The 16,448-nt window shown below is 53.1% G+C and overlaps 1 protein-coding gene and 1 long non-coding RNA gene across 2 annotated transcripts; one reads left to right on the forward strand and one right to left on the reverse strand.

Annotated features, from left to right (window-relative positions):
• The first annotated feature begins 1,735 nt into the window (after positions 1-1,735).
• On the forward strand, positions 1,736-13,408 carry OVOL2 (ovo like zinc finger 2). The gene is made up of 4 exons (XM_064164078.1): positions 1,736-1,947; positions 2,632-2,816; positions 6,018-6,207; positions 12,634-13,408. The coding sequence occupies exons 1-4, from the start codon at positions 1,848-1,850 to the stop codon at positions 12,942-12,944; spliced, it is 786 nt and encodes a 261-aa protein (XP_064020148.1). The 5' UTR covers positions 1,736-1,847; the 3' UTR covers positions 12,945-13,408.
• On the reverse strand, positions 12,204-13,383 carry LOC135186449 (uncharacterized). The gene is made up of 2 exons (XR_010306870.1): positions 13,095-13,383; positions 12,204-12,990 (listed from the first exon to the last, which is right to left on the reverse strand). It is a non-coding gene; the product is annotated as an uncharacterized LOC135186449 (long non-coding RNA).
• Positions 13,409-16,448: the final 3,040 nt, after the last annotated feature.

A 16,448-nucleotide genomic window follows, 5' to 3' on the forward strand; every position in this document is an offset into this window, starting at 1 on the left:
CACTTCCCTTGGAAAAGACCTCTACAATCGAGTCCAGGCAAGGCTGCTGGTAAACTGTGTCCCTCCAGAACACACCTCTGCCCTTTACAGAAACCTCCAGGCTGGGGGTTGAGCCACTCTCCTGGGAAGTCTGTTACAGTATCTGAGAATCTTTTCAGGGAAGAAGTTTCTTCCAATCTCCAGCCTAAACCTCTTCTGGTGCAACTTGAGGCCATTTCCTCTTGTCCTTTCACTTGTTACTGGGGAGAAGAGACCAATGCCCACCTCACTCCAACCTCCTTTCAGGGAGCTGTAGAGAGGCAGAAGGTCTCCCCTCAGCCTCCTTTATTCCCAGTTCTCTCAGCTACTCCTTACAAGACCTCTTCTCCAGATCCTTCACCAGCTTCATTGCCCATTTTTGGACCTGCTCCAGCACCTCAATGTCTTTCTTGTAATGAAGGCTCAAAACCTGCACCCAGGCTCAAGGTGTGCTCTGAGCAGTGCTGAGTACAGGAGTACAGGGGGACAATCACTTTACTGTTCCAGATCCAGGCCAGGATGCTGATGGCCTTCTTGGCCACCTGGGCAGGTGCTGGCTCATCTTTGGCTGACTGTTGCTCACCACTCCCAGGTCTTTTTCTGCTGGGCAGTTTCCAGCCAACCTTCCCCAAGCCTGGAGTGTTCACAGGGTTGTGACCCAAGTGCAAGACTCAGCAACTGGCCTTGTTGAATCACATGCAATTGGCCTCAGCACTTTGATCCAAGTCCCTCTGCAGAGCCTCCCTACCCTCAAGCACATCAACACTCCCACCCAGGTTGGAGTCATCTGCGAGCTTACAGAGGGTGCCCTAAATTCCCTCATGTGGATTGTTGGTAAAGATATTAGGGATGGTCCCAGCACTGATCCCTGGGGAACAGGGTCTGTGACCATGCACTAACTGGACTGAACCCCATTCCCCACCAGTCTTTGCACCTGGCCATCCAGCCAACATTTTACCCAGCGAAGCACCCACCCAGCCAAGCCCAGAGCAGACACTTTCTCCAGGAGGATGCTGTGTGGGAGAAGAGTTGTGTGGGTCTTCCTCTGTGTTTCTTTTGCTTCCTTCCCCTCACCCCATCCTCTTTCGTTTTGTTTCATTTCCACTTCGGGGAAGAAAGGGGAGAGGACCGAGAGGCACACAAAACAAGCGACAAGGAGATGGGGAGGGAGAGCAAAGTCTGTGACATTTTTTTTCCCTTTAAAATCAATGACAGGGATGGAATGGAAATATAAAATATTAGATGTATAGATATGGGGGGCGGGGGGGGTTGTTTTGTTTTGTATTTGTTTTGGTTCTTTTTTTTTTTTAACAGAAGACACATTTGTCTTTAGAAAACAAAACAGCAAACTTTTTTTTTTGCCTGCTAAGGGTGGGCAGCAGGTCCAGCCCCACCAGGCAGTGGTGTGTAGGCGGTGGGATTTCTTTTCTTTTCTTTTTCCCTTTAATTTTCAGACGTTAAATTCTTTTGCAAACATTTCATGCCTTAGGAAGGGCTGGAACAAAGCTCAGCTGCTCCAACCGGTCGGACAGGTAAGCAGACTTGTTGACACCGTTATGTTTGCAGCACGCATGCTCCTTCCCAAGTTTCCTGGTGCATTTTTCTATTCCACCTTATGAAACTTTCCTTCCCCCCACCCCACCCCACCAACCCCATCCACCTCCTTTCCCTTCTTCCCTTCCCCTCCCCTTCCCCTCCCCGCTCCTCAGCGGCACTGCCCGGTGCGTACGGTCCCCGCTCCCCGCCGGGCTGCGGGCGGGCGGGTGGCGGGGGTTGAACCGCCGCTCCGCTCCGAGCCGTGCCTGTGCCGCGTCCCCTTTGCCCTCGCCATGCCCAGAGCCTTCCTGGTGAAACGGCGGAGCCCGCAGCCGGCGGTGCGCAGCTGGGATGGGCTGCCCGACGAGGAGAGAGCCGACACCTACATCCCAGGTACGGCAGCGCCCACCGGCTCCCTTCCCCAGGGCACCGCTCGCCGCGGGGAGAAAGGAAGGAGGGACCTCACCAGATGCCAGCCCTCACCCCAGTCCCCGCGGACTGCGGAGGGGAGCGGGTTGAGGAAGGGGGATTTTACTATGCCGGGTGGGGAGCTCCGAGGGAGCGGGCGGAGGCGGCGGGGGGGTGCCGGGACGGACGTGTAGCCTTCCCCGGTGCCGGCCCTATTGCCTGGCACCATCTCGCACCCTCCCGGGCATGGGGGATGGACGTGTGCGCGTCTGTGTGCCCGGAAAGGTGGGAAACGTCGTTTGCATGAGAAAGGTGGGGTGGAGGGGAAGGAGAAGAAAGGACCTGAAGCGGGGGTGGTGGGGGGTGGTGATGTCCTCCTGGCCTCCTTTTCCCCTCCTCCTTCTCCTCCTCCTCCTCCTGCCCTTGCCCGGGGTATAACGGGAAGGCGGCGGAGCTGGATTGTTTGAACTTTGGGACCGTTCGTGTTTGAGTTTCCGATTGCAGCGGGAGCCGGGGATCCTCCCCCGCCCCCCGCCCGCAGGTTAAACACGCGGGGCTCGGCGGCTGCCGGCCGCTCGCCGCCTCCGCTGCGCTGCCCTGCCCCGCTCCGCGCCGTGGCTTCGCTGCTGGCCCCCCATCAAAGTCTACCCCTTTTCCCCACCGCTACAGGCGGCATCGGCTGCGTGCTGCTGGGCTACGAGGACAGCCTGGAGAGCAGCGGAAGCAGCGGGACCCGCGACGCCGAGCCCAGCGACCCACCGACGCCCCAGCCTGGCCCGGGCGACTTGGGCGCGGCTGGGGGGATGCTCCTGGACCTGGCCGTCAAGCGACCCGTTGTCAGGTCAAAAATCAAGGTAAACCACCTTCGCCCCCACCATCTGCTTGCCGATTCATGAGGGTGACACCCTGCTGCTGGCCGGGTGACAACGTTCCCTCGTGGTTGCCTCTGCTAGGCTTGACAGCAGCCATCCGGCACCCCGAGCTGGGGGCAGCGGTGGGGGACAAGCCTCCTAAGCCATGCCCCATAATCTTCCAGCGCCCTTTGACTTCCCTTATCCCTGCCTTGGGACATGCTGCCCCTGACCTGCTTGGCTTGGATCCCGCAGGAGCTCTGAACCCAGCCAGGAAGGACCAGCCCTGGCAGCTGGGAGTCATGCCCCATGGTGCGTGGGTGGATCTCGTTCCTCAACGTGGGGCCTCCTTAAAAAGGTTGCCTTCTAGGCTGTAGTGGAGCCTTTGCCAAGGAGGGGCCGAGGGGAATCTTCCCGCTGCCCTCCTGTCCTCTTGATTTATCAAGGTAGTAGCTAGGAAATAGTCCTCCGAAGCCGTGAACTGCCATTGCCACCTTGAGGTGAACCCGCAGGCTGGGGTGAAGCGGAGCAATTCCCTGTCCATCAGCTTTGCTGCATGGGCCGGAGCTGCGGCTGTCCGGATGTGCCCCTGGACAGAGCTAGCAGAGCAGAGAGGTGGTTCTCCTCACAGAGTTGCGAAGGCAAAGTGCTTAAGGGTACCCAAGAACCAAAGACTGAGCTCCTTCAAGTGCAGCAGTAACGCGCAGGTGGGATGGGAGCTCCGCGTCCATCTCTGAACGCCCTCCTCAGCAGAGGTGGAGCCAGGCCACCCCAGTGCTAGGATGGAGGAGATGTGTTTCCTGGTGGCTAGTTAGCACCTCGTTAAACTCTGTCTGTTGTTTTCTTGGACGGAGCCGTAAAATTTCCCACTGTCTCTGCTGGGATGGCAGCCTGTCAGCCACCCTGTTACTCATCCCATGATTAACGCTAGGTTTTCATCCTGGTTAGATGCAGCCACATGAGGTGGAGTCCTGCCTGTTGCCCAAACAGATACTTCCTAGCTAGCTCCCCCTCCAGTTTCGCACCTGGTGGTGTCACAACCGGCTGCTCTTCTCAATCTTCCTTGAAATTTTGGGCAGCAATATTTCAGTAGAAAGCAAAAGAGGAGAAGGAGGAGGGAAAAAAAGAGCTGGCTGTTGAGGAAAGAGAAATCCTCAAGCATGCTCCTTTGCCAGGAGCTTGCCCTGCTGCTGTTTGACTTTAACCTGCTTTGTATAATTTAACCTGGGCTGTTAGTAACTGCCGTGGTGCAACCTCACTTGAGCAGAGCTGGGTGTTAGCAGCGTCTGGAAGCACCAGGAGAGCTGGTGAACGTCTGTGCACAGTGACTCCTGCTCTGCTGACATTACCCCCACCCCGAGTGGCCAGCAGGGAGCTGGATAATTAAACGCATAGCCAAATATTTGCATCTTCCAGCCACTAAGCATTCCCTCTAAGGAATGTTCTTCACAGAGTCACAGAATCAGAATCGTTTGGCTTGGAAAAGTCCAACCATCGTCTAGCTCTATCAAGACTGGTGATGAACCGTGTCCCTCAGCACAGCATCTCTGCCTTTTTTAAACACCCGCAGGGATTCAGCTCCCTGGGGAGCCTGTTGCAGTCTTTGAAAGCCCTTTCAGGGAAGAAGTTTCCTCTAATCTCCAATCTAAACCTCCCCTGGTGCAATTTGAGAGCACTTCCTCTCATCCTATCACTTGCAGCTAGGGAGAAGAGACCAACCCCCCCACTTGGCTCCAAACTCCTTTCAAAGAGTTGTACCGTGTGAGAAGTCTCCCCTGAGCCCCCTTTTCTCCAGGCTGACAGCCCCAGTTCCCTCAGCTGCTTCTCACCAGACCTGTTCTCCAGACCCTTTGTCAGCTTTGTTGCCCTCCTCTGGACATGCTCCAGCACCAAAAAGTCTTTCTTGTAGTGCAGGCCTCAACACTGAACTCAGGACTCCAGGTGTGACCTGGACAGTGCTGAGTACAGGGGAACAATTGCTTCCCTGGTCCTGCTGGTCACAGTATTGCTGAGGCAGGCCAGGATGCTGGTGGCCTTCTTGGCTGCCTGGGCACACCGCTGGCTCATCTTCAGCTGGCTGTTGATCAACCTGCCCAGGTCTTTCTCTGCCAGGCAGCTTTCCAGCCACTCTTCCCTGAGATCTGAATCATCAGTGTCTCCCTTAGTCAAGTTAGGTCACGGTGATGGCACAATATTTTTGGTGCTAGGAGCAGGTTTGAGAAGATTAATCCCTAATGACATTCTGCTTTTAATTAATGAGCCTGGGAGACCAAGGAGTGCCATTGTTTTGGTCTCTGTTGAGTCAGCACAGTGTGCCTTTGGTTTGTGTCACCCAACCTGCCGTCTTTTGGTCACTGCTGGCTGGTTTTCCAGGTAGCTGTAGCCACTGGGAAGTGTGATTAGAGGAGACACTGCATGGGTAGAACATTTTCAGACTGGGGGGAGCCTCCTTTCTCTGTCCCAGACACTAGCAAGGTGGAGGAACACACAGCTGTCTACAACTACCTGAGGGGAGGTTGTGGCCAGGAGGAGGTTGCTCTCTTCTCTCAGGTGGCCAGCACCAGAACGAGAGGACACAGCCTCAGGCTGTGCCAGGGGAAATTTAGGCTGGAGGTGAGGAGAAAGTTCTTCCCTGAGAGAGTCATTGGACACTGGAATGGGCTGCCCGGGGAGGTGGTGGAGTCGCCGTCCCTGGAGCTGTTCAAGGCAGGACTGGACGTGGCACTTGGTGCCATGGTCTGGCCTTGAGCTCTGTGGTAAAGGGTTGGACTTGATGATCTGTGAGGTCTCTTCCAACCCTGATGATACTGTGATACTGTGATACTGAGAGGTATTCATAGCCTGAGCCCATGTGCTTATGGATCTCTTTGCCTCTGGAAGATATCCCCTACACACTCTTTGCTTTAACCCCTGACACCACGCTGGCCACCACTGTGCCAGTCCCAAAGTGTGCCCATTAAATCATCCACTTAGAACCATAGAATCATTAAGGTTTGAAAAGACCTCGAAGGTCATCAAGACCAATACTTAATTGCAGAGGGAAGTGTGAAGGTTTCACCCAGCAAGAATCTTCTGCTGGCTTTTCCTTGCTGTTTTGAAGAGACCCCAGGAGCTCTGTAACGCCATGCAAAGCCCCCCTCCATGTTTTGCTTTGGTCTTTGTCACGTTGCTGCTTTCTCAAGCCGGTCCCTTTCTGCTCCTTAGTTCACCACCGGCACCTGCAGCGACGCCACGGTGCATAGCTGTGAGCTGTGCGGCAAAGGCTTCCGCCTGCAGAGGATGCTCAACCGCCACATCAAGTGCCACAGCCAGGTGAAGAGGCACCTGTGCACCTTCTGTGGAAAAGGCTTCAACGACACCTTCGACCTGAAGAGACATGTGCGGACCCACACCGGTGAGAACAGCCCTCCCCCGGGGCAGCTCTGCGTGGGGAGAGGGGCTGAGATGGGACACGGGGGAGGAGAATCACAGGATGACAGGACGGGAGGGGTGGCAAGGGGCCTCTGGAGGCTGTTCACAGGATCACAGGCTGTCAGGGCTTGGAAGGGACCCAAACAGGTCACCGAGTCCAACCCCCATGCCTGAGCAGGACCATACAATCTAGCTCAGGTCACACAGGAACACATGCAGACAGGCTTTGAAAGGCTCCAGGGAAGGAGTCCCCACAGCCTCTCTGGGCAGCCTGTGCCAGTGCTCTGGGACCCTTACAGTGAAGAAGTTCCTCCTTGTGTTGAGCTGGAACCTCCTGTGCTGCAGCTTCCATCCATTGCTGCTTGTCCTATCCCAGGGAGCAGTGAGCAGAGCCTGTCCCCCCACTTCTGGCCCCCAGCCCTCAGATATTTGTAAACATTGATCCAATCCCCTCTCAGTCTTCTCCAGACTAAGCAGCCCCAGGTCCCTCAGCCCCTCCTCCTCAGGCAGTGCTCCAGTCCCCTCATCATCCTTGTAGCCCTCCACTGGACCTTCTCCAGGAGAGGACTCTGTTGAGCCTGTCACAGCAGGATCACTTATGGCAGATCACACAGGAACACCTCTAGACAGGTCTTGAAAGTCTTTAGACCTCTCTGGGCAGCCTGGTCCAGTGCTCTGTCACCCTCACATGCAGCTGAAGGTTTTCCTCATGTTGAGATACAGCTTCCTCTGTTCCACCTTGTATCCATTGTCCTTTGTCCTATCACAGGGTGCTACTGGAGAGCCTGGTCCAAAGAGGTGAGAGTAACCTCACAAAACCCCCAGGCAAACAACGTATGCAGAATAGCCAGCAGGGATGTAGTGGAGGACAGGGAAGGATGTGTGGACAGACAGAAGCCCTGGGACTAAGGAATAGCTTGCCCAGGGAGGTGGTGGAGCCACCACTTCTGGAAGCATTCAAGAAACCTGTGAACATGGCAATCAGGCACATGGTTTAGTGGTTGTCCTAGTTTGGTCTTCAAGGTCTTTTCCAAGCAAACCAATTCTGTGGTTCTGTGACAAGGAAATCCATGTGTGCACAAGCTGCCACCTAGGTGTGGCGTAGACACTGCTGCATTGCTACTGTGCCTGGGTCAGTGACCCACCCGGGATGTCCCACCCGGGATAACCCACCCGGGATAACCCACCTGGGATGACCCACCCGGGCTGACCCACCCGGGATAACCCACCCGGGCTGACCCACCCGGGATAACCCACCCGGGATGACCCACCCGGGATGACCCACCCGGGATAACCCACCCGGGATAACCCACCCGGGATAACCCACCCGGGATGACCCACCCGGGCTAACCCACCCGGGATAACCCACCCGGGCTGACCCACCCGGGCTAACCCACCCGGGCTAACCCACCCGGGATAACCCACCCGGGATGACCCACCCGGGATAACCCACCCGGGATAACCCACCCGGGCTGACCCACCCGGGATAACCCACCCGGGATGACCCACCCGGGATGACCCACCCGGGCTAACCCACCCGGGCTAACCCACCCGGGCTGACCCACCCGGGATGACCCACCCGGGATGACCCACCCGGGATAACCCACCCGGGCTAACCCACCCGGGATGACCCACCCGGGATAACCCACCCGGGATGTCCCACCCGGGATGACCCCCCCGGGCTGACCCACCCGGGCTGACCCACCCGGGCTAACCCACCCGGGATAACCCACCCGGGATAACCCACCCGGGCTAACCCACCACGAAGCACGTTGCGGTGGGTGAAAACGCTTTGCCCTCTAGAGGCAATGAGCAGCAGTTTCCCCCCTGGCTTGCTTCTGCTCTTGCACACCTTCCCCCAGGAGGCTGTGGCCTGACTTTGGCCCCGTCTGGAGAAAGCAGAGTGTGGGTCGTGCTGTGCCTGCTGCCTCCTGAGGGCAGCCTTTGGGCTGCTGCCTCCTCCCTTCTGGAGCTGCTGCCCTCTGCATGCCCCACCGCGGGCCTATGCTCTCTCTACTCACTTGTGTGGACTGCAGCATGAGATCTGGGAGCACTGGGTTGAAAACACTCCTGAGTCGGGGCTTATTATGGGCTAGTTCTCTCATCCCTGCACTCATCTACACTGGGTGTACAGGCATGACTGAGGGTGCTGGGATTTAACCCTATGATGGTTAAAGGGAGGAGCATCATCCTTTACCCTGCTCTGCTCACTCTTGCTTCCCCAGGCTGGAGAGATGCACTTTCTGTGACTCTCCCACACTGGGGTTGGTTCTGAGCCCACTCTAAATAGCAGTGATTGTGTTTCTTGGCTTAGCTGGCTCCAGCCCACAGAGCTACTTATTCTGACTTGGAGCAGACAGAAGGTCACCACCTTGGTTCTCTTTCTTTTTACATGGGCTTGCAGTGACAGGCAGTGGCTTTGAGCTGGAAGAAGGCAGATTTATACTGGATATTAGGAAGACATTCTTTACAGTGAGGGTGGTGAGACTCTGGAATGGGGAGCCCAGAGAGGTGCTGGATGCCCCCATAGATGTTTAAGGCCAGGTTGGAGAGGGCCTGGAACAAACTCATATAGTGGAAGGTGTCCTCACCTATGGCAGGGGGGTTGGAACCATAATCTTTTGCTGAAGAGAGGCTTAACTACAGATCAACTCCATCCTCACCAAGCAAGGTGCTGTCTGACAGACCAGGCTAGCTCTGACTTTGCACTGTAGGGACACCTGGAAGATGCACCCACTGTGTCTCCTGTGGGCACACTGTGACTTGCCTACAAGACCTGCTAGTTGTTGTTTGGGCTCACTCTGCAGTGCCATTTTTCCCTTTGACTTGGGTACCATTGCCCAGGCAATCATGCAGGGCTGTTGGTAAGCAGGAGGTGTTTCTTAGCAGTAGAGCTCATGAAATAAGTGCCCCTCATTTTGCTGGGAAAGCATGGGGCCAAAATGGTTTGGGCTGGTTTGGTTTCTTTGCACAGCATCCACGTGGAAAGGAAAGCTGCTGGCTGTGTGCAGGGTACTAACTGCCACTGGTGGGACGAGGCTGAAGGATGGAGTTGGTGCTTCAGAAAAAAGTGATTTTTTTTCAACCTGTCCCCTCCTCCTTTGGGATTCAGGAACTAAAGCACCCAAAGCACTGCTGGTCAAAAGACACATTTTTATGTGTGACTGCTACCAAAGATTGGGAGTTTCTTTCTAGCTGTGCTTTGATGTAACTGAAGCAGTCTCACAGCAGTTAGGAATCTTCAGTCATAGAAACACAGAATTGTTTTGGCTGGAAAAGACCTCTGAGAGCATTGAGTCATCAACCTAACATCACCATGGCCCTTCAACCACTTCCCAGAATGCCATATCCACATTTCCTGAACACCTCCAGGCAGGGTGACACCACCACCTCCCTGGGCAGCCTGTTCCAATGCCTGACCACTCTTGCAGGAAAGACATTTTCCCCAGTATCTAACCTAATCCTCCTCTGGCACAATTTCAGTCATTTCCTCTCATCCTATCACCTGATACTAGGAAAAAGACACCAACCCCTACCTGGCTCAAACTTCCTTTCAGGGAGTGGTAGAGAGGGAGGAGGTCTCCCCTCAGCCTCCTCTTTTCCAGACTAAACAACCTTAGTTCCCTCAGCTGCTCCTCATACTTGTTCTTCAGACCCTTCATCAGCTTTGTTGTCCTAGTCTGGTGCACTGGGATAACCTTTGACAAGACCTGCAAATATGCCATCAGGATGCTACTTGCTGGAACTTCTAATTAGTTGAGATTTCTAGCAGGAAGATCAGTGCTGAGCTTAACAGGACTACATCTGTCTGCATGGGCTGTGTTTTGCCTGGCTCACACCACAGACCTGTTCACACACTCATGTCCTTTCATCAGGAGGAGAGAGCAAGCAGTTTCGCTAACTGCATCAGTTTCAGGGCTGCTCTTTGCTTGAAGACTTTCCTGAGCTACTGCAGGCATTGAGATCCCTACTGGTTTAGGTTTACATAAGCATAGCTAACCCCTCAGGTATTGGTTATTTGAGCATGGAGTGGGGGCAGTTGTCCAGTCAGTGTTGATGGCAAAATGAATACTCCACTGCTTAGCATTCTTGTCACGTCTGTCGCCTGCACCGAGTCAGTCACAGAGTCACAGAATAGTAGGGGCTGGGAGTGACCTCCAGAGAACCAACCCCCCTGCCAAAGCAGGATCACCTAGGGCAGGTCACACTGGAATGCCTCCAGGAGGGTCTTTAAAGTCTCCAGAGGAGACTCCACAACTTCTCTGGGCAGCCTGGCCCAGTGCTCTACCACCCTCACAGTGAAGAAGTCTTTCCTTCTGTTAAGGTGAAACTTCCTCTGTTCCAGTGCCTATCTGTTGCCCCTTGTCCTGTCACAGCACACCGCTGAAAAGAGACTAGCACCAGCTTCTTGGCACTGACTGCTTGGGCACTCAAACCACGAGAGCAGCCCCTTCTGGAGACACTTAACTTCTTTCATCCTAATGCACTTCTTTTTTGGAACTTGAGTTTGTAATCTCAGTCGTCAAATCTAGATGTGGTACAGGCTCCCCGGGGAGGGGGTTGGATCTCCATCCTTGCAGGGATGTGGTGCTGGGAGACATGGTTTAGCAGCAGTCTTGGTAGGGTTAGATGATGATTCTATGACTCCACATTCTATGGAAACACTCTCATTCCTTGGAAACATTGTGGTAACTTCATGTGCACACTGAGTTTGCAGCCACTAAAGCCTCATTAAGCTTTGCTCGCTGAAAGAGGAAAATGAGCATCTAAGTGAGATGCAAGATTTTACTCACTACAGAAGCCAAAGAGAAAGGTTAGCTGAAACCAAGTTCTACCTGATCCCAGGTCTACAGAAGTAGGCTTTCTGGGATTAGGTAATGGCTTCCTCTTTAGGACAGGTGGACACCTGATAACTTCACTCTACACCTACACAGAGAGCTGGAGCACCTCTCCTATGGGGGCAGGTTGCAAGGGTTGGGGCTGTTAAGCCTGGAGAAGAGGAAGGCTCTGAGGGGACCTCATAGCAGCTTTCCAGTACCTACAAGAAATCTGGAGAGGGACTTTTTACATAGGCTTGTAGTGATGAGGTGGAGTGAATTCAAGCTTGAGGGAGGAAGATTTAGATTGATGTTAGAAAGCAATTCTTTCCAGTGAGGGTGGTGAGACACCAGAATAGGTTGCTCAGGGAAACTGTGAATGCCCCCTCCCTAGAGGTGTTAAAGGCCAAATTGGCCAGGACTCTGAGCAACCTGGAGGTCTTCCTGTCAATGCAGTGGGGGTTTGGAACTAGATGGTCTTAAGATCCCTTCCAACCCAAACCATTCTATGGTTCTATAATATTCTAGGGTTTTTTCATCCCAAATACATCAACCTAGTCCTGAAAACTGTAGCCTGAAAGCAGGATGTTTTAGTTATCCAGATAGTTCCTCAGGCTACTTGTTCATCTCTGCTAGGTATTGAGCAGCTGAGGAACTGGGATTTTTAGTCTAGAGAAAAGGAGGCTGAGGGGAGACCTCCTTCCTCTCACAACTCCCTGAAATGTTGGAGTGAGGTAGGGTCCTAGTATCAGGTGATAGAAGAAGAAATGGCCTGAAACTGCCAGGTGAAGTTTAGGTTAGGTATTAGGAAAAACTCTTTGCTGCAAGAGTGGTCAGGCAATGGAACAGGCTGCCCAGGGAGATGGTGGAGTCACCCTGCCTGCAGGCGTTCAAGAAGCCTGTGGCCATGGCACTTTGGGACATGGCTGAATGGCTGTGGTGGTGGTGTTAGGTTGGTGGTTGGACTCAGTGCTTTCAGAGGTCTTTTCCAGCCAAAACCATTCTTTGATTCTATGGTTTACTCAACAGCTGGTGTGACAGAGGCTTGCTTGGGCCCAATTCAAGACAGAAAGGGATCTACTGGAGAAGAACCAGAGAGATACAAGGGCAATTAAGGGATGTGAACACCTCTCCAATGAGGAAGGACTGAGGCCTGGGACTGTTTAGCTTTGGGAATGCCAAGAGGGGACTTTATTAATGTCTATAAATATCTGAGGGGTGAGTGACAAGATGAAGGTGCCAGTCTCTCTTTGGTGGTGCCCAGTAACATTACAAGGAACAGTAAGTATAAGCTGGAACACAGAAAGTTCCACCTCAAAGTGAGGAGAACCTTCTTTACAGTGAGGGTGACAGCAGTGGAGCAGGCTGCCCAGAAAGGTTGTGCAGTCTCCTTCTCTGGAGACTGTCAAAACCCAGGTGGATGCCTTCCGGTGTGACCTGCCCTACGCGGTCCTCCTTTGCCTAGGGGGCTGGACAAGATGATCTCCAGAGGTCCCTTCCCACCCCTGACATTCCGTGATTGGGTGACTCCCGGACAGTTCCTTAGGCTGGTGGTTAAGACAGCTGAATCAGAGCATCTTTTCCCCTGGCAGGAATCCGCCCGTACAAGTGCGAGGTCTGCAACAAAGCCTTCACGCAGCGCTGCTCGCTGGAGTCGCACCTGAAGAAGATCCACGGCGTGCAGCAGCACTACGCCTACAAGCAGAGGCGGGACAAGCTCTACGTCTGCGAGGACTGCGGCTACACGGGCCCCACGCAGGAGGACCTCTACCTGCACGTCAGCGACGTTCACCCTGGGAGTGCTTTCCTCAAGAAGACTTCCAAAAAACTGGCAGCTGTTTTGCAGAACAAACTGAGCCCTGTCCTGCAGAGGAACTCCAAAGGCGATGACAAAGACGAGTGACACGGTGGATTACAGTGGTCTGAAGCCATGAAGTTTACATGTAGGACTACAAATACACACACATATATATATGGATGGTCTTGGGTTTTAAACAACCGTTTGGAAAGAAGCCTCTGAAGTGGAAAGGATGCTTTTGTTAACGAGACTTACCTTGACCTTGGTAGAACCTCAAACTTGAAAGAAATGTCCTCACATCAGACTTTTTTATCTGGCCAAAGAAAAGGGAAAGCTTAGAAGAGGTTGTCACCTCTTGGAGAATGTATCGAGCTGCCCTCCAGGCAAGCTGGTTTCTGTTTCAGCTGCACCACACCTCCAAGTGCCACCTTTTCTCAGCCTGTTTTGTAAGGATGCTAACCATCACCTCCCGTGCTAACGACTTCTGAGAGGTCTGGGCAAAGAACAGCTGTGGAAGAGCAGCTACCAGTACCCTGTTCTGTGCAAAATGAATTAAAATGGTCTTAAGAACAGGATGATGTTGTAATAGTAAATGAGTTAAAACCATGCAAATGGCCTTTAACTCTGCCCCCCTGGGGAATGTGTGGAAGTGGGATCTAAGGGGAGCTGAAGCTTCTCTTTAAGGATGCAGAACTTCTTCCTCCCAAACCTTCTCTACTACAGCATCACACAGCTCCGGGGCAGACTTAGTCACACAGCTACTGTGAACTGTTTAAGATTGAAGTGTAACTTTAACTCATGCTCCCCAGACTCACTCTGGGGATCATCTGCAGAATCATTGAGGTTGCAGAAGACCTCTAAGATCCTTCTACCCAACACCTTCATGAGCACTAGGCCATGCCCCAGTGTGCCACATTACTCATTTCCTGAGCACCTCTAAGGATGGTGACTCCACCACCTCCCTGAGCAGTCTGTTGCAATCCCTGATCACTCTTTAAGAAAGAAGTTCTTCCTAATAGCCAACCTAAACCTCCCCTGGCACAGCTTGAGGCCATTCCTTCTTGTCCTCTCATTAGCTGCCTGGGAGAAGAGGCCAACACTGGCCTTATTACAACCTCCTTTCAGGTAACTGCAGAGAGCAATAAGATCTCCTCTCAGCCTCCTCTTCCTCAGGCTAAACAACTGTAGCTTCCTCAGCCTCCCCTTGTAAGACATGCTCTCCAATGTCCTTTTAACATCCTTTTACCTACCCACGAAGCCACAGAGAACACCTGACCTGCAGGCCTGTCTTTTGTGCCAGACTGAAATGCTAATGTTGGTGTATGTTATGGGGGGAGGGGGCTGGGCGTGTGTTTGCTTGGGGGGGGCTTCTCTTCTTTCCATGAGTTGGTGCCTGTTCACTGACAGAATTATGCAGTGAAGAAGCTTTGCCTGCCTTAGTGCAGAACCATAGCCATGAATATAGCCTCTCATCTGTCACCAGCGTTGTTGCAGAAGGCTCCTAGTGAGGCTGACAGTGCACTGATGATGGTGAGGGACCAGTACTGCATCTCTGTGCTTTTGGGTTTTCCCCAAGGTCCTGCTCCAGCTCTTCATCATAGCATTGTTTGGGTTAGGAAAAACCTTTAAGATCATCCAGTCTGTCTAACTACCCAGTCTGATGCTAAACCTCCAGCACCACATTCCTGCCTCTCTGAAACACCCCCAGGGATGACTCAATCACCTCATTAAGGACTCTGTTACAGTGTCCAAGAACTCTTTCAGTCAAGAAGTTTCTTTAAAAACCAACCTGAACCTTCCCTGGTGAAACTTGAGGATAGGTTGGACTGGATGATCTTGGAGGTCTCTTCCAATCTGGTTGATTCTATGATTTCCTCTCATCTTGTGGCTTGTTACTACAGAGCCCAATCCCTATCTGACTCTAATCTCCTTTCAGGGATTTGTAATGGAGGAGGTCTCCCCTCAGGGCCCCTCTTCTTCAGGCTGAACATGTCCAGGTCCCTCAGCCACTCCTCACAAGACACTTCACCAGCTCTGTTGCACTTCTCTGGATGTACTCCAGGACCTCAATGTCTGTCCTGTAGTTGAGGGGTCCAAAACTGAACCCAGTATTCAAGATACAACTGACAAATGGGAAGTCCATCAAGTAAAATAAAGAAGCATCAAATCTAGATTGGAAGATACTGACTTTGCAGAAAGAGCTAAGCCTTTCACACTGACCCCCACTTCTTCTAAGATCATGAGAGGGTAACTGAACAGGATGAAGGGAAGGTTGCTCACTCTGAGCAAAGCCTCCCTGCTTGCAAATACACTGACACAACTGCCTGGCTAAAATAAGCCTTAACAGCTGCTTCAGCCAGTCATGCTGCTGACACTCCCCTTTGACCCACAGGTTTCATGACTCTTAGTCAAGAAACTTCACTGTTCAGTTCAGTTCCTAGGTGGGTGTTCAGTACTGTCTGCCAGAGGCAGGTGAGCAGGGTTCACTTAACTGCAAAGGATACTTGTGCTTAGCTCTGCTCTGGAGCAGGGGGGTGCACCTGACATTCTGTGTGTCTGTCTGTAGTTCTTTCCCCCTCCTGTAGCACATAAATTCATAGAATGGTTTGGGTTGCAAGAGACCTTAAAGATCATGGCTCTGGCAGCCCCGATGGAGAGACAGCACTACCCATTATCAGACACTGAGGGCCAGGTACCCCCTGTATCCAGCCCCTGTCAGACTGAATCCAGTAACTCAAAGGAAAAGAGGGAGGGGAGACAAGTCCACGGTCAAGGCAGTAAAGAAACTCCTGCCCTGTCCATCTCCCACCCTCTGAACTCCCCTACCAAATCATCGAGGGGCTGTGGCAACAAATTCCCACCCGCCGTGGTGGGAGTGTGGCTTCAGTTATTGACAGTGCTCCCCAGGTGCCTTTGCAGAGCAGGTTTGATGTCCTGCAGGTCCAGCTGGCCAGCCAGGAAGGTGAACCATGTGGCTTGGAGGAGTTCCCAAAATTAAAGCAGCCCAAGCCCTCCACACAAACATCTTGCATCAAAAAAAAGAGAAGAGTTATTGTCATAGGAGACTCCCATTTGAAGGGAGCAGAAGGCCCAACATGCACACCTGGCCCACTTCAAAGGGAGATCTGCTGTCTGCCAGGGCCCCAGGTCAAGGATGTAAGAAGAAGGCTTCCCTCCCTGGTACAGCCCACAGATTACTACCCATTGTAACCTTCCAGAGAGGCTACGGTGACCTTGGAAGAAAAAAAAATCAAGGCTATAGAGAGACTTCAGGGCCTTGGGTCAAGTGGTCAAGGCAGTGGGAGCCCAGGGAAGATTCTCTTCTATCCTCCCTGTTAAAGGGACCCACCCAGAGAGAGTGAGGAGGACTCACATGCTCAGTGCTTGGCTTCGAGACTGGTGCCTCCAACAGGAGTTTGACTTCTTTGACCACAGGTCCCCCCCATGACACCAGGGCTGCTGGCAGCAGGTGGGTGCAGCTCTCTCCAAGTGGAAGGAAGTTTATATCACAGGGGCTGGCTGGGATCATTAATCATGCTTTAAACTAGGTTGGAAGGGGGGGGAGGCTGGAAGCCAGGCTTACTGTAAGCAAGCCTGAGACAGCTGTGG

This window comes from Pogoniulus pusillus, chromosome 25, assembly GCF_015220805.1.
Source record: "Pogoniulus pusillus isolate bPogPus1 chromosome 25, bPogPus1.pri, whole genome shotgun sequence".
Taxonomy (NCBI): Eukaryota; Metazoa; Chordata; class Aves; order Piciformes; family Lybiidae; genus Pogoniulus; species Pogoniulus pusillus.